The 19,817-nt window shown below is 38.3% G+C and overlaps 1 protein-coding gene across 5 annotated transcripts in view; it reads right to left on the bottom strand.

Annotated features, from left to right (window-relative positions):
* The window catches only part of usp5 (ubiquitin specific peptidase 5 (isopeptidase T)), a 39,047-nt gene that overhangs the window by 2,588 nt on the left and 16,642 nt on the right, over positions 1–19,817 (bottom strand). For 2 of the 5 annotated variants that reach the window (XM_036135148.1, XM_036135149.1), the window contains exons 18-20: positions 18,725–18,875; positions 18,521–18,605; positions 16,733–17,184 (exon numbers count right to left, since the gene is read on the bottom strand). In XM_036135148.1, coding sequence (XP_035991041.1) covers positions 17,103–17,184; positions 18,521–18,605; positions 18,725–18,875 — 318 coding nt within the window. In that variant the 3' untranslated portion in view covers positions 16,733–17,102. Of the gene's footprint in view, positions 1–16,732; positions 17,185–18,520; positions 18,606–18,724; positions 18,876–19,817 lie in introns of those variants that run through there. The other 3 variants (XM_036135151.1, XM_036135152.1, XM_036135150.1) reach the window with 2 other exon arrangements.

Genomic DNA, 19,817 nt, shown 5'->3' with positions numbered 1-19,817 from the left:
GAAAAAAAGTAAGGAGATTTTGATTCTCCTATTGGCTAAAGATTAGATGTAGGCTAAATCAAGTGTTGCTGTAAATGAGAAGCTTTCTTCTCAAAATATCAGAGGCTGAACAGTACAACTAGGTTTGAATGGAATTTATGTTGAATCCGAGAAATGATTGAATGGGATTTATGTGTTTGTTTGCGTCAGAAAAACGTAAAATTAGATAGAAAATTAAATGGCAAGTAATCTTAGATGGTGAGGCTGTATGAGAAGGAAATTAGAAATAACAGCCAAGAAACTTAACTGTTGAGACTTTACAAAAATAAATAAAATAACATAAGAATAACAATTGAGAAACTTAAATGTTGAGATTGCAAAAAATTATTTAAAATCAAATAAAAAAGATAAAATACAAAGAATAAAAAGAGTCCCGAGATTTGGTCACCTCTGCACCAGACTGACAAACTGGTGAATTTAGGACTAAGATGGAGTGCTTTCTTTGGGGAAGGGGACACCCTAATGCAGCACAGCGATAGGACGGCCAAGAATACGTAGGATCTTATGTTGAGGCTAAGAGCAGCAAGACCTTAAGAGTGAGCTGTTATAGAAGATAAGAGATTAAAAAAGGGGCCCCAGGAAGACAATAGGATTGTTTTCTAGTTTTCGAAAAACTGGGTTTTTCGAGAACACGACGATCAGACGAGGAGATTTTAACATAAGGAAACGTTTCGTCGACTACGGAAGGGACGAGGGTCTCTCTGTGATGCGCCAGGCTGTCTGTCTTAAAATGTTATGTTTGTTACGTCTTGTCTAACAATTTTGTCTCTGTAAAATGGGATCCATGGTTTGAATGATTAGAAGCTCCGGTCTGAGTCTGTCTCTGTGTGTGCGCGGCTTCGAAGTCTCTTGTGTGTGTGTGTGTGAATTTCTCCACGTGCGTGGGCCTCAAGATTAGAGCAATGACTGGGGAGCAGTTTAATTTTGTTAAGTAAAAGTGATAAGTAAAAATATGGGTGAAAATAAAAACTAAGGGGAAATTGGAAATCATTGGAAAAAAGGTTGATGCATTAATGATGTTTGTTGAAGTGCAGGAGAATTTCAATGCAGTAACGCGATTTGAGGTATTGGCTGCAAGCTGTATGGGTGAGTTGCATTGGAGAGCATGAACAGCTGCATTTTGGTGAGTTTTGGAGAAAACTTTTTATTTTGAACTGTAGCCTAAAAGTTAGAAAGTGGTTAGAAGTTTGGAAAAGTTGTTGAAAATTTGGCAGAACATTGAACATTTGTTTGAGGCATTATAAATTGGGAAAACACAAAAACGGGAAAATGCTTTCCGTTAGAGTGTAATTTTAACTAGCATTATCTATTGCAAAATAGCGTTTTAAAATGCCTAATGAATGTATATATTTTCAGACATGAAATATAATTTGCGATTAAATAGTGATTAAAAGGTTTTCATTGTTTGATAGCCCTAGATATAGTAAATAAATAAATAGATATAATTCATCAGACTTAAATCTGGCTGATTAATAGGGAGCAGAAAATAGCCACCCTATAAACTTTTGCTCATTTGCAGGCCTGGGAAAAAACACAAGTAAGCGGAACTAAACAGAGTTAGAAGTTAAGTTTAAACTGTACCTTAATAGTGTGTGCAAATGGATATTGCGGTTAATTTGACAGATTTTGTTAACCCTGCATTTAGTCATGAGTCAGTTTTGAAGTTATCCTCAAATGAAGCAGCTAAAATTGAGGAATCTGTGACAAATGTTAATGGCGTGTATCATTTTATTATAGATACTGATATTGCAGAGCGCCAAAACCTAGTAGAAATAGAAAATATTACGGGATCATCACAGAACGGTCCCCAAATTATTCATTATATGTAATCACATTTTCATGGTCCCACAAAATGCAGATGCCCTTGTTACACAGTAATTTAGAGCCCGAGGAATCTTTTTTCTTTGTTCATTTGGTAATGTGCGAATTCTGGTGAATAAACTTTTCAACATCAGTTGCTGGTGATTGTTTGTGGCCGGCAGAATTTGACTTAAAAATTTACTAAACAAAGGCACATAACTGATTTTAGAGCTGTTTTAAAATGTACCTTTGGTGTCTTTATATTTTCTTCCTTGATAGATGTAGTTATACAGCATTTTCTTTATACACTTTAGCAGAAGGTTCCTGAGTTTGACTGGGACTCTCGATATCTTCTGAAAAAAAATCAGTAGGATGGATCAAACACACAGTTGTGGATCCTAAATAAATCAGTCCAATTTAGGGGAATTATTTAGAGTAATAGTGTTAAAAAAAATGTGTCCTCTTCAATATCTCAGCTGATGATTTTAAATCTTGATACGCTCGCTCAGACAATATTTGATACACCATTTGCCTGTGACTCAAAGGAAGGGTGATACACAATGCTTGAGTTTGTTAATTACTAAAAGTTGGTAAAATTACAGTTATTGGAAAACAACATAGGAAGGAGTGAGAGTAAGCAGCTGATTCCATCGATAACTATCTCTATTTTAATTTAAGGTGGGGGAGCTCCCTTCCCCCGTTTTTCTTTTTCTATCTTAATTTTGTTACAGGTCTGTTCGTTCTGGAGTATGGACACGGCTGACATGAGACGCAGATCGGTGCCGATTTGGGGTTGGAAGAATGAAACTGAGCATTTACAGCCGATATGTGTGTCGTGGGGCACCCATCACATCTGGGACAGTTGCTTACGCTGGACACTGGGCCAGGGACTGTTTCACATCATTAAATCCTGGCAAGAAGTCCCAATACCACCTCACCTTCAAGAAGGTCAGTGCTCCGTCTAGGGGATAACGCTCCCATGAACAATGTTTCCTCACCCTGGAACAATGGCCAACGCCTATGAACAGCACAGATCCTAAGCTGTCAAGGGAAAATGACTATCTGCATACACTGGAGTTGAATGTCTCATCCTGTTTCTGAGTCGTGGACCAGAACTTTGTCACTGAGTTGCGTCGACAGCGAATCACTGCAACACGTGGGGGACGAAATGTGGAGTTCCATACATGGAAGCTGTGAGTGCGACGTCTAAACTCCAATCTCTTTTCTGCCTGATCTGCTGTACATGTCAGTCCAGTCCATCTCAAGGACCACAGACTGATAACAGACTTTTTGTTAAGGTAATTCAGACTGTTATTTCTACCAATATTCTTCTGACCAAATTTAATGGAATGTGATTTCTAATATTTTTTCTGTGTCTCCAACTCTTGAGCTTCTAGGCAAATGGATTGGTGCAGGTAATAACTTCTTAAGGCAGCCGATTGGGCAGATACCAGCAGTACAGGTTTGCGGTTTTGAAAAATATACTACTGTCTCTTAAATTTTTTACTATATAATTGATATGTTCCTTTTAAACATGAGTTTTAATTCTATTATGTCCAGGACCGTATTGCTCATAACATTTGACAGCAGACAGCAGAAGGTGTATTTTACCATCACAATTATTAGCAGAAAATTCACTGGGGTGGGGATATTTTTCACATTTAGGGTTCTGTGATGCTGCATGCTCACAGCTGCATGCCATAAATTTACAGACTGGAAGTTCTTATCAGCTTCTATGACGCGGGGGGCCTCTCACTAGCAGGCACAGCGGTGATCTGGGTGAGACGTCTTGTTTCCTATTCATTGTAGAGATACACTTTTTAGGTTAAACGGATCTGTTAGGTTATTTCTTAAATAGCTCTCAAGTATTGAGATTTTTCTATTGTACAGTATAACTGTTGCATGCTAAAACTTATCAGATTTTTACCAGACTTTGCCGTTACCAGGTGTTTTATTCAGGTAAAGCCCAATATTTTATCAGTATGTAAGTACCTTGGAACAGTCAGCATTCTCATACCATCAACTTGCTGTGAGCACATTAGAATAATCATTATTTCAATGGGTACAATGATCTTACACAACTTTTGGAGGACTTCTTGTAGATCTGTGGGATTATGAAATTGCATTAAGTTTTGATCTGAATCCAGGATATAGGGCAGTGTTTTTCATACTTCAATTCAGTTAATTATTTGCAGTTAATGCGGTACCGCGCGCGAGCTATTTTTAGAAACACAACGTCACGATGACGTCACATCACGTGGTACGCAGTAGGGCATGCTTGCATAGTCCGCCGCTGTGTCGCTGTAAAAGAGACGTGCGTTACCCTTGGTTTTACTCGGTAAACAAATGCTTTTTCCAAATCTAAGACCATGGTTTTTAAACATTGTTGCTATGGAACGTGCAACAGCGACTCGAGGTACGCTGATCGGCCGCATATGAAGGATGTTTTCTTCAAGACTGCCAAGGAGAAATGTGTACGCTTGGAACACCGGGGCGGTCGGCCTACACAACAGTTCAACCCGGAAAAAGTTACCAAATTCAAGTACATATGTAGCAAGCATTTTGTTGGAGGAAAGGGCCCAACCGAAGAACATCCTGACCCAATTCCAGCGACATCAAGTCAAGGTAAGAGTATTTTGGTGGCCGACATGTTAATAAAGTAGCGCCTGCTACCATGACAGCATATAGGCTATCATGGTAGCAGGCGCTAACATGATAGCCTGCTACCAGGCTTACTCAAAAACATTTCAAATGAGACAAACATTAAACATATACCGATCCCTGGACGGTGATTGCAAACAACAACAAAAAAAAAACGGCCGACGCTGCCTTGATCGCCGCGCAGGAAAAAAAAAACAAAGCTTACCGTTCATCAACTCGGCCCGTTTTCCAGTCTTTTTTTAAGCCCTCGAACCTCAAGCCATCGTTTGAGCTGAAGGTTGGTGTGTTCTTCGACAGTTCGACCAGTAAACCGTGTGCCTGGGACATCGTCTTGGGAAAGTTTAACGGCTGTAAAGTCGGTCATATCTGTTATCCGTGCGTTCTCTCCTGTATGCGTTCTCTCCTGTATGCCCTACCTAAGCGTCAAAAGGGGCGTTGCTCTTGAGACGGTGACGTCACGTGCGCGGTACCGCATTGATTCCTTGTGATGACTAATACTATTCTTTGTTAATGTTTTGTAACAAAGTTAATTTTGTTCCAAGCAGAGGGATATGACATAAACAATTATATGATAACACTGTATCTTAAAGTTATTTAGATCTTAAACTTTATATCAACCCTTGGCACAAGTAATTCGGAGGAAGGATTCTTGTGCAGGACACCACAGAGGTATGTAACTGCATTGTAAATCAGATAACGGTTGTTTAAACAAAAAGAAACCCCCACAAAAGACCTTACCCATGGCTCTCTGGAATGTTTGTTAAGTGACTCCCAAAACAGAACTATAAATTAGATTTAATGGGCGGAGTGTCAGACACCACGTATCTGCTACAGATAGATTATATGAGGGGGTTCTTGGATAAAGGCTTAAACAGTTTAAGCAGGATAATAAAGTGAATGTTAAATTAAATAGAAAAACTACATAAACTACAAAAAAATGGATAAAACAGAGATAAACAGAGGGTAACTTAATGCATATTTAGTTTACTTTAAAATCATTGGTGTGTCAGGTAGGTTAGTTAAGGATCCAAAGCCACGTATATCTGTTGCAGTAAACTGGATCAGGATTTGTAACAACTGGATAAAACGATAGGTGAACTAAAACGAGGGTTTGCTTTTCTTCTCAGATTAAAAATAGGAACTTTTTTGCAGCATAGACATCTGAGTAAAGGGTACAGAAGCAAAGTGTGGTGACGTGCTGAAAGGTTTTATGTGAAGTGGTGTGATGGATGGTAATCTTTAATCTTTAATTCAGAGAACATTCTGACATTCTTACAGGATAACAGTGTTATGGAAATATAATCACTTATATATAATAGTGTAGCTTAAAGTGATATAGATGTTAACTTTAACCCAGTGACCTGAACAGATGAGGAGAACAAAGGTTGGTTTCACACTTCAGTGAGCATGTGTCAGAAACAGGATGCACCAAGGCCATATGACAGTCTTGTGTGCAGATAAGTGCATGTCACAAGGTTTTACGATTGTTCCAGTTTCCCCAGGAACCGAGCTAAGAGAAGAGATTAAATTTAACGGTCAAAGGTTAGGCAGCAGACTCACTGTCTCAAGGAAACTTAGACAAAAGGTTGGTCCAACACAAACGGGCCCCACATGCGTCTCGTTACTATACTTTGATTTCACAACTGCATTAACTAATTTTTGATTTTACAGACAGGGGAATCTTCACCAGAGATTAACGTATTTGTCTGGTCGTTGCATTTTCTTACAGGACAGCGTAAGGACGGGGAAAGAGGAATTGCAATAAAATGTCTCATTAACTATTACATTTCTAAAATGGTTTCTCATAGGCTGGAGAGAGAACAATGGAAGATGTGAAATGTGTTTCTTGTGGGAGTGTTCAGTTAATTTCATTACAGGATATGTTTCCATATGACTGAAAGGAGCTTTTCGGGACCGAAGTCAACCTCCGGAATTACAGGTAGCACACGACATTTGATATTTAAACGGTTGTCGTGTAAGTTTCAGGAGACATAAAATTAGGAGAAATGTGAAGGGAGTCCACCGACCCCCAACCTCGAAGGATGCGCGCTAAAGTCATCAACAGACAGATGTGGTGGGCCAGAGGTCAGGGGCCCATCTGATTCCAGAGCCGTGTGTACCAGCCAAACAGAGGGTTCAAGGAAAGATCACCGGAACAATTTGACGCGCTGAGCCACCCACGGAAGGGGCAGCTGGAAATTTATTTTGTTTTCGTTTTTTATTTTTAATAAAGATTAACATACAGTTCTGTGGAGACCGCGGTTGGAACACTGGCTCTTTACACCATCTTCTTTAAAGGCGAGAAGAAGACATCTCCGAGACGCAAGACATAATGACCACAATTGAATGCATTGTGTAAAAAAGAAAAAAGAAAATGAGAGTTTTGTAACCACTGCATATGTCTTATAAGTTCCATATTCATAAGGTGTTCAATATTAGTATCGTTAGAATCTTGGTTTTGCATTGCATGAAAATCTGTTTTTTATTCTATGGTTTGATCTGAGTGTAGTGCTTTCATGGGTTATCTTTATTTCTAAGAAGCAATTTGTTAATCTAGGTTAGGACTCTTAAAGTCATATTTAGATCATATAATAGTTTCTGGTAGTTGCACATTTATCTTAGCCTTGCACCTCTCGGATAAAGGTGCTTACTTTTCTTAATTCTAGTAGGTTAGAGATTCAGATAGTTTTAGTAGCTTTTTAGCTTATACTTGGGTTATTTTACATTTAAGGGGAACATTTGAACTTCATTTGATTTCATAAGTCGCCAACAGAGGGGACAGTGGGTTACAATATTACATCTTACTATTTACATTTTGTTTAAAGGTTTCAAGACATAGACTTAGTTTAGCCTAATTATTGGTTTGATCTTTGAGGGATCAAAACAGAGGGGTTGTTGAGAATTAAAAACATATCTTAGTTGGAGTTACTGAGTAAAGCAGAGTGGGGTCTGTTCCTTCCTGCTCCAGCGTAAGATAAACATGGAGTTTTATTGTCCTGAGGGGGTGGTCAGAAGGAGAGGGGGTCAGTCATCCTCCCACTGAGCCATGCAGGAGGAGTTTAAAGTTGATAAAAGGAATGTCTTGGTAAAACTTACTTCAGACAGACAGACTTCTCGACCGTGCGGTGAAAGATCTCAATTGGTAATGTAACTCTGTCTCCATATTTAATTTCTATGAATTAAATATGTATTTAAAACCGTTCTACCTCTGATCAATGATTCCTTATTTTATTGTCAAATCTTAAACCGGGGTAAAAATGGGCCTTTAGTAGCGAAGCAGGATTAGGCCAATACTACATAAATCACACTGCCCAGCTCCTTGGAGAACGAATCACATCATCGCTGTTCTGCACGTACACCATATCATATTCAAATAGGCCCATTAATACCTGACGTTTAGTCGTATTAAACAACCTTTGAAAGTTGGAAACATGCATAAACAACTTACTGTTGGTCCTTCTTGATGTGACAGACATAGTGGCCACACATGGTGCTCGTCCCCATGTGACTGATGAAAGCAAACAACTCGTACTCTAAACAGGAAGAAAGCAAACGTCCAGCTATAACTTCCATGCAATAGTTTACATAAAGCTAAAGTCCTCCTCTGTGTTTCATTGTTGAACTGAGACACTCATTGCTGCACAATTTCCATTATTCTCCATTCAAACTTGGGTTTTGAACTATCATATTAAGATCTACACCACTGATCCTTTGCCACACAACACTGGTCCTGTTCTTCTGTCATTTTCTCAGCATTTCCTCTTACTTACAAATGGCTTCTAGAGAGTTTCTGGTGAATTTGCTTTAGCAAATGATCAATAAATAACCTCATCCCTATCCGATTATACCCCTTAGCATTCCAAACTTGGATTATACAATAAAATATGGCAACTATTCAGCTCAGCAGTTAATATATATATATATATCTATATAGTTTAGGGTTTTCTATTAACTAACCGAATGTTAAGCTAATAAGTCGTTAACCTGAAAATCGATAGAAAGATTGCAAAGCTCAATTTTCCAAGTTGTTACGGAGGTGTACGAGACGGAGCTGCTTATAACCAGCAGCCGCAGAGCTACTGACGTAAATTTTTCTGGGTGACTCACAGTAACTTTTGAGTCAATACAAATACTGATTTCAACTTCAAATGCAGTTCATTGGTCAAACATGAGGGGGCGCTACACAGCTGGTTTTAGAAACAAACGCAGGATTTCAACAAATGTGAAAAATAAGGACTGGGAAATGTAAGCAGCAATATTACACAGCCATGTTTACACTTTATTAGCACAAAAAAGTAAATTTGAGGTTGAGTTAACATTTAACTTCTGAGTGATTTTAAACTACTACTTTGATCAGAGATGCATAACATTTTTCTCTTTTATAATTTCTAAAGTCAGGATCAGCGAGTCAGACCTGAAAGAAAATCAAAACTCAGAACTGACCTGGTGGTCAGCGCATTTCTGCTTTTATGTTTTCTCTCTTTATTATATGTTAGTTCAACATTTTATGTTATAGTTCTGTTCTATGAAGCGCTTTCTGGTTTGCTTTTGATAAAAAGCTATTTCAAAATATTTGTTTTACGTAATTAAATTTAAAACAGTATTGTAGTCAGGAATAAGATGTGGACTGAAAATGAGTGAAATAGCAGCAAAAGCAACTAATTATCTTTTTTTTTTATTGCTGCACCTTAGTAAAGAGTCTGAGTATCTAGAAAAGCACCACAAAATACAATTTATTATTGAATGTGTACATAAAAGGTAGAAAATTACAGCTAGAAACTCAGGAAAAGTTTCTCCTGAGAAGTTTAACACATTACTAGAAAGTGAAGACTGAAAGCTGTTAAACATTAATTTCCCTTTATATGCATTTAATCTGGCCACGTATCAACGCTTCCAGCCAATGTCTCCAAATGAAGACATGCGGTCAGTTTCCATTTTAAAAATGGACCGTGTGATTCTTACCGTCGCTCGGAGCGCTTTGGTTGCCTGATCTCGACTGAAGCCCATGGAGACGATCGTTGCCAGATGTTCCTCGGAGAGGCTCTCTGTCGGAGTGGTCCCGGGTCCAGAACTGCTGCCTGGCAATACAAGGGGTGCCGAAAAGTCTGCAGACCACCAGGAGACAGAAACATGGATGCAGATTAACGGTTAAACTTGGAAATGTTCCCTGGAAGACTCCCAGTTTCTACACACCAGGGTCGTCCATGTGGCTCATGATCCAGTTCATGGCGGCATCGATTCCAGTGTTGCCAGTGTAGTAGACCGCTTTCCTGCAGGCCTCCACTGGAAAACCCATTTCACACAACTGGGACACAGTGGAGTCATCGAGGACCGGAGCTGAGATACAGTTGACAGAAAACAGTTGAATTACTGGGATGTATTTAATGAACATTCTATTTGCTAGTTTATATTTCTCCAAAACTAACGACTAAATAAAAGATGTAAAATAAATAAATAAATTGGTTTAAAAAAAAAATTAAATGCAGAAATGACAGACAGACTGACACAGCAGTGGGAAGTAGAGAGAGTCGTCGACCTCGTTGCCATGTGAACCCAGGATACCGTTGACCTCCACATCTGGGGTCATGAGTGGGGGTGGGGCCCTCTTCATCCTCATGAATGTCTTCTGTAGAAAGAAGCAAACGCACAGATTCAATCCTCTCGATCCTCTCGTTTCACCCGCCAGAGGCAAATCATCAGACCGATTTCCCACGTTTACCTTCCTCCTTTTGGTTCTCTTGTACACGACGACCACAACGACCATCAGGATGATAACGACCAGGCCCGCCGCTCCGATGGCAACCCAAATCCACCAGCTCAGGCCCGGATTTCTTTTAACTGCAGGAGTTGTTGGTTTTGGATCTGGAGCTGAAACAAAAAAGCAAAAAAAAAAAAAAACATTTGTTTGCTTCTGGTCACGGGTTGAATTTCTCATGAAATCATCACTATGAGGTTTATATTTTAATGAAAATATCCTACATTTTACAACAATGGCAACATCTTTGCTGAATTTATCCCCTTCATTGGACGCTCTACACTGCCAAGTCCCTTGATGTGAGGAAGCAACAGCTTTCAGCTCAACTTTCTGAGATTGTTGCTCTGAACCATTGGGTGAGCGCCACCAGCGTTTAATGCTGTCGCCCAGACTGCTGACCTTACAATCCAGGGTAACATCAGCAGTGATGGGAATAACTGCGTTGAAGTAAACGACGTTACTAACGCCGTTACTTTTTTCAGTAACGAGTAATCTAACTAATTGCTTTGACTGTATAACGACGTTATCATTGCAGACACCCCGTTACTGCACGTTACTCATGTCGCACAATGAACTTTTTTTTCACTTCATGACAGGACTCGTGCGCATGTTGTCATGAGAGAAGGGAGGATGAGATGACCTCTCAGTAGTGATGGGTCCGGCAACACCGATGCGTCGGCGCATGCATCGAGCTCGTAGAGCAAAACCTGTGTCGATGCGCGTGTCACTAACACTGAGCTATATAATACACTGGAGTGCTAATCGGCGTCTGTTAGAACGAGTCGCTTTGAAGCCACCAGCCGCCATATTGGTACTCCCTATTTTCCCCCAGTAACTAGGGAATATGTGCGCTACAGCATCGAATAACGAGGATTTTCTCATGTTCAGGGGGGGATTAAAACTTTTAAAATGTCAAATGCCATAGCCTATACTTTTATGTTATGTTCAAAAACTATCAAATAATGAGAAAGTCATGTGCTGAAATAGTTTGCATTTTATTTATTTAAATATATATATATATAACATTTATAAATATATAGATAACAATATACAAAAACATATATTTACATGTATGTATGCATGTATATACATACATACCTACACACATACTTATATATACATATATATTTAATATGAATAACATGTAAAATATTTCAGCACCTAATTTCCTAGTAGTTGATAGTGTTATTACATCCACTGACTGTAGAATTACCTGTGAAACGTTTTCCCACAGCCAGAAAACTGCTTGTTGTTGCAACCAAATCCTATGGGGTTCTGTGAGAGTAGGGAGTAGCAAGATGGCGGCCAGTGACTTCAGTTTTTCGGCAAAATCAGCACTCGAGTACACTGGAGCGCTGATTTTGCCGAAAAACTGAAGTCACCGAAAAACTGTGCGCAGCACAGCGAAGCTATGCTGCACAGTAAATAAAATCCAAGCTGAAACGTAAACAAAATAATAATAAACCAAGTTTTTTTTAACCATTTTGCAACTCTGGCGGATGGTGTACCACGGCCCCGCTCTGTGAGCGCCAGGTGCTGATCGGAGCGCACCACTGATTGATGGGTTGGGCAGACGCCTTTATGGTTGGGCAGGTTGCAGGTCTCTTTTTCCAGAGTTGTAAAAAGAGAAAGAAGATGCACTGAGGATCAGAGCAATGAGAAAACTCACGTTTAAGCTGCTGTGTTGTCTTGTTTTATATGGTAATGGATATAAAAACACGTATTATCTTTCCTGTTTCACTTTGTTTCTACAATCTGTAAATCGGCTGCTCTCTTTCTTATCTAGCTTTAAAATTTCTCATTTTTGAATATGAATATGTCTGAATATGCCTCATTGTTTATGAATAAATTATTATTTATTTTTTTTTTCCTTTCTGATATGTTCTTCCTCTTCTGCTGTGCATCTTAACTTTTAAAACGTTCATATTATATAATCTTGTAAGTCTTCTGTCTCCTGTCTACTTGTTTTTGTCCCTGTTACACTCGAATTTCCCCCTCAGTGGGAGGATAAAGGTCTTTCTAATCTATTCCAAACATAAAGAAATTAAGCGTATCTTATAAAACACCAAGCCCTGGAGTATCTATGGGGTTGGTTTAATACTTATAATGCAGCCCTGACTTGTATAGTGTCTATTTATTGGGATAAAGGGTGTAAAACACACTCTGTACTACTATGGACAGAGTACTCTTGTTTTTTAATTTTTAAATCCTTTTTTATACTTACTATACTCAATGAATGCTTAACCATCTAGGGATGAAAGTAAGATGCTTAAACCCCTGTACCACTGTTGACACTTAGACAATTGATATTATCAGCACCCCAAAAACATTATGGTATCAATTATTTTCTGTGTAAATAAGAATAACCCATCATGAAAGGCTGCTAAACTCCAGAAGCCAGGAGGCTGAGATGTTCGAGCACAAATTAAAATCCAAACGTGTGAGAACAAGACGCTAGAATGTTATTTTGCAGCAGATATTTGTAAGGCACAGAAACGAAATGAAAAACTTTCAACTAGTGTGTTTGGAAAAATTATAAAGACTTAAAGACTTTCACATGGCAGAGAAATTTAAATATTGCATTGGTGAACTTTTCTTTGGCTTCTGCTCTTATTCCGAAATTGTTCTCTAACGCAATCTTCAGTTTATAACAGTGCTGTGGTCACTACCCATTAATGAAATGCTATTAGGTACAACCATTACAAAATTTTTCCCCTCTAAAACTGACTTGTTTAAAAAGAGAAACAAGTGTGATATTCCCACTTTGTTCATCCTTCGATGTGCCTTTCATTCAATAGTTCTACTTTTAACATATTAATATAGTCGTGTGTGCTGCTGCTAACAGGTTGTTGTTGTTTTTCTTGGATCTGCTACTTACCTGACACCATGACCAGCGTGTGTTTATAGGGTTTACCATCCACTTTACAAGTGAACTCCCCAAAATCTGATTCCTTTACATTGGATATTTCCAGGTCTGTGTCTCGTCGTATCTGTACCCTTGATGCAATTTGACTTTGTCCTAGTACAGGGAACATACACGTTGCACAGTTATGTCTTTAATAATATACAAATTCAACAATGTGTCAAAGTATTTTGATGTGGTTAATTTTGTACCTTTGGAAGGGAAACCCCTTTTCCTATTTATTCTCACTGTTTTCTTATCAGGATCAATCCATTCCACTACAGATTTGAAGCTATTAACGCCACACTGTAAGTTGACTTTCTGCCCAACCTCTGCAAAGTAAACTTTGCCTGCAGCAGAGAGCGCTCCAAGCACTAAAGAGAATCAAATCAAATTTAAAGTTAAACACTGTTAGTTTAAGCTTCAGAGGATTTGAAACCTGCGCTGTAAACCGACTCACCCAACCCAAACAGGATGACTGTCTTCATTCTGGCCGCTGGATCTTAAAACAAATCATGAAAAGAAAAGAACATAAAAGCAGCAGTTCAGAAATTAGGGTTGTTAAAATAATCAATGCCTCGACATAATCAAGCCTGCAGCTTCTCCATTATAGTGGTTTGCTGCTGGAAGTTTGAAACTTTGCTAACATGAGAACAACCAGAAGGAAATATGCGACATTCTTTGTCGACAACATGAACACGAAAGTGTTTGAAGGAAGTTTCCAGACGCACAAGACAAACTAAATGCTGAACGACGCTAAAAGCGCTACGACACAGAGTAATGTCTTCAATAATAAAAGTTGTTTGTTTCATCAGAAAATTCACAGGCAACTGGAAGCACACACCTAAAGATGCATTTTTTTTATGAAATAACTGATTAAAGGAAAAGGTACATAATCCATACAGGATATTAACACACTATCTGGTTAATATCCCTGTTTTTCCAAACAGGGAAGTGACACTTCAATTATATAATCCAGAACCTGAAAGTATGGAGGACCAAAACTGACAGAAATATATAGTTATTTTAAAAAAGAGAAATAATGCAATTTAGTTTTTTTTAAATATCCCAGTTACTTTTCATGTTTTACAATTTAATTGACCTTCATATTTCTTCTCCATTTCTTTCAAACATATTTAAGCATATGATTTTAATTTGACAGTTTTTTTCACGTTTTTCTTTTAGTTATACACAGTTCTGTTTGATACATAATTCTAAGTACTTCTTAGTCACAGTTTTGATGTCTTCTCTATGTATCTGCAATATAGAAAGTCATAAAAATGAGGAAAAGCCATTGAATGGCCAAACTTTTGAATAGTGGCGTAGATGCGTTATTTCCCCCTTGAGTTTACTTATCCTTTTATTTTCATGTCATCTCCTTAAATTCTTCTGTCTCCATTTTTACTTTTTCCCTATGCATTTCTGGCTCTTTGTGCAAATAAGGTAGGTTGTCCTTTGTTGGGTCAGCTACTATTGGTCAAGCAGAAGGAAGTTGTGTGCAGATCCGTTCTCACCATAACTATACTACAAAAACGGAGCTAGAATTAAGTAAAACGGTCTTAAAATCAGTGTATTTGTCCTTGATTTGAGCAGGTAAATAAGATGATTAGCCAGTGGAATAAGATTTTTGCAATTAAAATAGGAACAATTCATCTCCATCTTATTTCAAGTGCAGGATGTCAAATTCTCTTATTTTAGGGGTAAAAATACTCATTCCATTGGCAGATAGTCTTAATGACCTGCTCAAATAAAGGATAAATACACTAACTTTAAGAACATTTTACTTACTTTTCAGATCCGTTTTTGCAGTGTATACTTCTATACTATACTGACAGGGAGATTAGCACGCTCGCTCAACGTGTGTTTGCCGCGCGATCAACTCAGACAATCTGCTCCGTTTGCTATCTGCTCAGCCCTCTATGGTTGTTTTTGGGGCTAAAGGCGAGCACAAAGTAGGCGGGGACAGATCTGTAAGAAAATTCAAGGGGGAAATAAGAGCCACAAAAAGCAAATAAAAGAAAAAACAAAAATTTAAGTTCTCATTTTTAAACTGAATGGTACATTTTAATTGTATTTATTTAGTCCTTGGGCAAGTTGTACTTTACTGCTTTTATTTTAAATTCTATTAATTTCAGTCCTCCATAGAAATGTTTCCCCAACTTGTTGGTTTTGCCATAATGAAGAAAATTATAGTTACATTTGTCATTATGTGAATATTTTTTGCTCTTAACCAGAAATAATCCTGTGCCTTCAAAAACACGTTGCTGCGGTACAGAAAATTGAATCAAGCACCTTTCTTAGCATCTGTATTGTTTTAATATAGTGACGCCCTAGTTCAGGGCGTGAAAGCAAACCCTTTTTTCTATTTTACAGACATGCAGCTACTGTTTCTGAGCACCTTACCAAGCATGTGAGCTCTAACCACCAAGCTCCTCTCTACTTCCTTCCTTTCTCTATTTCTTTTGTACATTAAAACATGTGACACATGCTGGCTTTTCTTAAAAATGTAGAAATGGTCTGAAAATATAATGCTTAGACATATTTTTTTTAAAACACATATGGTGTGTGGTTTTAAAATCGCTCTATGATGCATTTTAAAGTTGCATCCGGTACGGAAACGTCATCAAACAAAACACAGTACAAACAAAACATTATTCAAATTGCTCCATCCTCAGTCAAAGTCTGTAACGGAAAAAAAGCGAATCGAGAAACAGCATTAAACATTTTTGATTGAGATCTCACCTTAAATCCAACTTTCTCTTGTCTTTAATGCTGTTGTTGAGGCTCAAAACCCTCGTTTCATCCTCTCAGTAACTCAGTTCATCGAAACAAGTGTGCAGGGATGCAGAAAGTGAAGAAGGCGGAAGAGCTCTGAAGAGAAAGCAGCACTTGGAAAGCTGCTGTGGGCCAATCTAAACCCCAGCTTTCTGTGGGTTTGCTACTTATGCCTCCGTTTTCTCACAACGGAGGCCTGGCACTCGCTAAACTGTTCTCAAAGAGCTCAGGGAGCCTAAAAACACTATTTAAAATTATTGCTTTATTTTCACAAAAAATGTTCCCCACTTTCATAAAGGGGAAACGAGAAAATGTTCTGACTTCCCAGGGAAGCAAGCAATAAACGAGCTGGAGTTGCAACAAACCGAAGAACAAGATCGACGGAGAGGAAAAACCTTTATTTTTCACAGCAGAAGTAACAAAGCATTCGTTTTGAAAATAACAAAATAAAACACAAGTCACCCAAGAATCACCCTCACCGAACGCTTAAGGAAAACATGTTGATTTGGTGTTTTTACTCTTATAACTTTTCTCTTTTTTCCCCTACGAGTGTTTGTAGCACTTAAACAGGTAGGGGAGGTTGAGTCTAACTAGAGCGGTGCGATTTCCCAGTCAAACGAGAAGACGGGCCTGAAGAGCGACATGTTTTAACGAATACAGGCAGTGACTACTGATGGCAGTGGAGATCAATAGTCGGGAAAGATTAGCGTAAACTTGTCAATCATGAGCTCAGCGGTCCGAAGTCAGTCGATGTTTGGAGTGTTTGTTCCATCAAGCAAGTTTTCCCAATCATGAGACCATTTTTTTTTTCAGAGCAGACCCCGGATCTCGTGCTTTTATCAGGTCTGGATTAGTTCTGGCTTTAAGTCAAAGTTGCTCTGGTGACAACCTGAGTGGATGCTCACACAGGCCTGTGGTTATTTATCAGTGGATACAGAGGAACAGCAACACACACATACAACCCCCCAACAACACTTATCTGTACATTTGCACCAATTTATTTAACTGTTTATAAGCAATCTGAAAGACTTCCTTATTTACATGTTTGTCAGTTGTGAAGCGTGCCAGAGCATTTGTAAGAGCTTGCTGTTGTTTGTGGTTTGATGGCGCAGTCGTCTTCGTCTTCTTCTCCTCCTGAAGTGAAACGCTGCTCCGCCTCAGTCGGCCACTCTACGGTAGAAAGTACAGGTAGCCCAGGTCTTTGGGAGGTTTCTCTGAAGCACAGACCTTCTGATCATTGAAGATGACCCATCTGTGGAAAAAAAAAACAGACTCATGAAACAATCTGTTCATCACCAAATGAATCATTTTGGAAAATAAGATCAGCTGATGCGTTTGCAAGTACAGAAAACCACAAATGTAACAGTTTTTAAGCACTTATGTATGTAGGCAGATAAAAAAAAACAACTTTTAAATCTAAAGTGAATCAGAGGATTTTTTTTTTATGTGAACTATGGCGCCCCCTGCTGTATCACCTTAATATTGACATAACTTGTCCAATTTTAACCCAGACGAGGAAATTAAAAAATATTTACACAAGAATCTCAGTAATGATGCATCTTAAATAATTTTAATATGATTAACAAGTTAATTTATTTGAGCAGGCTAATTCATTAAAAAAAATACAACTTGTATAGACTTATGCCAAACAGACAAATATTTAAAGTGAATACCTGAGTTAATTTACATAATTAAGAATTACAGCTATCAAAAAAAAACAAATTCTTTCTCAAAAATGGTTTTACATTTAAAATTTTTTTTAAATAATAATGTCCACCTAATTAAAAGTTTGTCTGCACAGTATAAAGGTGCTGGTCACAATAAGAATATCATGAAAACAAAAATTTCAGTAATTCCATTGAAAAAGTGAAACTTGTAAACTATTTGTTCATTACACACAGATTTGGGGAGTTTTCATTAGCTGTCAATTATAATTATCAAAATTAAAAGAAATAAACACTTGAAATATATCAGTCTGTGTGTAATGACTGAATATAATGGTAGATGGAATAACTGAAAAGTAAAAAAAAATTTGCTGTTTTAACAGCAGACTTCATTCCTTGATCGTCTGTGTGCGGCGGTTCTTGAAACCATTACGCCACCTGCAGGTCACGCCTGGTAAATGTCCATCAAACTCTTGAATGGGTTTCGCTCCACAATCCTCTCTGGTGTGGTTACCAAAATCACTTTTTCCTTCCACTCAACTTTCTATCAACATGTTTGGATGTGACTCTCTGAACAGCCAGCTCCTTTAGCATCATGCTGTGTGCAAATGTTTATTTGTGAATATGCTTATAAATGTATATGCAGTTGAAATAATTTTTTCTGCCTACTGTTGGACACGTTTTTCTGTTTTTGGAAGCACGTATCCAAACTATCTCTTTCCAGTTTACTAATTACCTTGTTAGACCCAATTTTGCAACATATTACACATTAAAATGTGAGTTTCACTTTATAGATTTAGTGGCAAATGAAATTATATTTCATTTGTCACTAAACCAAATTATATTCAAATGGGCCCATTAATACCTGACGTTTAGTCGTATGAAACAACCTTTGAAAGTTGGAAACATGCATAAACAACTTACTGTTGGTCCTTCTTGATGTGACAGACATAGTGGCCACACATGGTGCTCGTCCCCATGTGACTGATGAAAGCAAACAACTCGTACTCTAAACAGGAAGAAAGCAAACGTCCAGCTATAACTTCTGTGCGATAGTTTACATAAAGATAAAGTGCGTGGGGTGTGAGATGACGGGTAAATGTGATCGCCACTCGCTCATGAACTCACTTCCTGGTCCGTCCCTGACGCGAGGTCCAGGTGGGGGGTCCCTCCCGCCCTCGCTCTCTGCCGCTGAGCGCCCACCTTCAGACACGTCCATGGATTCCAGGTCGTCCAGGTGAGAGAAGATCCAGTCTACTGCGCGGTCCAGGACATTACTCTGCAACAGATGTGTTAAGTAAAAAGTATTACAAAGCCTCTTGAATATTAAGATATCTAAGATAGTCAAAATCTCTACCTCAACCCAAAAAATGCCAACATGTTTGTTATCCAAACGCTTTGTAAATGCAGACCACTGCCTAACGCAGATCTAAAGCCCTGACAGATCCTCCTCTGTGTTTCATTGTTAAACTGAGACACTCATTGCTGCACAATTTTCATTATTCTCCATTCAAACGTGGGTTTTGAACCATCATATTAAGATCTACACCACTGATCCTTTGCCACACAACACTGGTCCTGTTCTTCTGTCATTTTCTCAGCATTTTCTCTTTCTTACGAATGGCTTCTAGAGAGTTTCTGGTGACTTTGCTTTAGCAAATGATCAATAAATAACCTCATCCCTACCCGATTATACCCCTTAGCATTCCAAATGTGGATTATACAATAAAATATGGCAACTATTCAGCTCAAAGATATATATATATTTAGGGGTTTCTATTTTACTGCGGTTTTACGGCTGCTTCTTCTATGTTTTCATGTTTCATTGTGCACTGGTTATTTTGTTTAGAAATACAATAATCCGCCCCCTGGTACTGGTATTGGAATTGCTCAATTGTCCTTCGGTTGCCTCTAATCGGTAATTTGCAGGTAAAATACTGAAAGATCTACATTAAAAAACGAATGATTTCCACCATTTTTGAACAGTGATGACACCAACCAACCACACGTATGTTTACGGCCTTCAAATAATAATAAAAATAATAATAATCAGATAAAATGTTGAACAAATGCTTTCATGTATAAATGTGCAGTTTTGTATTTCCTTTAAAGGGTACCAGGTCCTTGCTCTGCCCTCATCTAATATTTGAAAAATTATCAGAGACCAGGGGTGAGGGCTGGGCGGTCTGGGCAACAAGAATAAGGTATAAAAACGCTGAAT

The sequence above is a fragment of the Fundulus heteroclitus genome, chromosome 3, assembly GCF_011125445.2.
Source record: "Fundulus heteroclitus isolate FHET01 chromosome 3, MU-UCD_Fhet_4.1, whole genome shotgun sequence".
NCBI classification, from domain to species: Eukaryota; Metazoa; Chordata; class Actinopteri; order Cyprinodontiformes; family Fundulidae; genus Fundulus; species Fundulus heteroclitus.
This window is presented reverse-complemented; position numbering and strand designations above follow the sequence as displayed.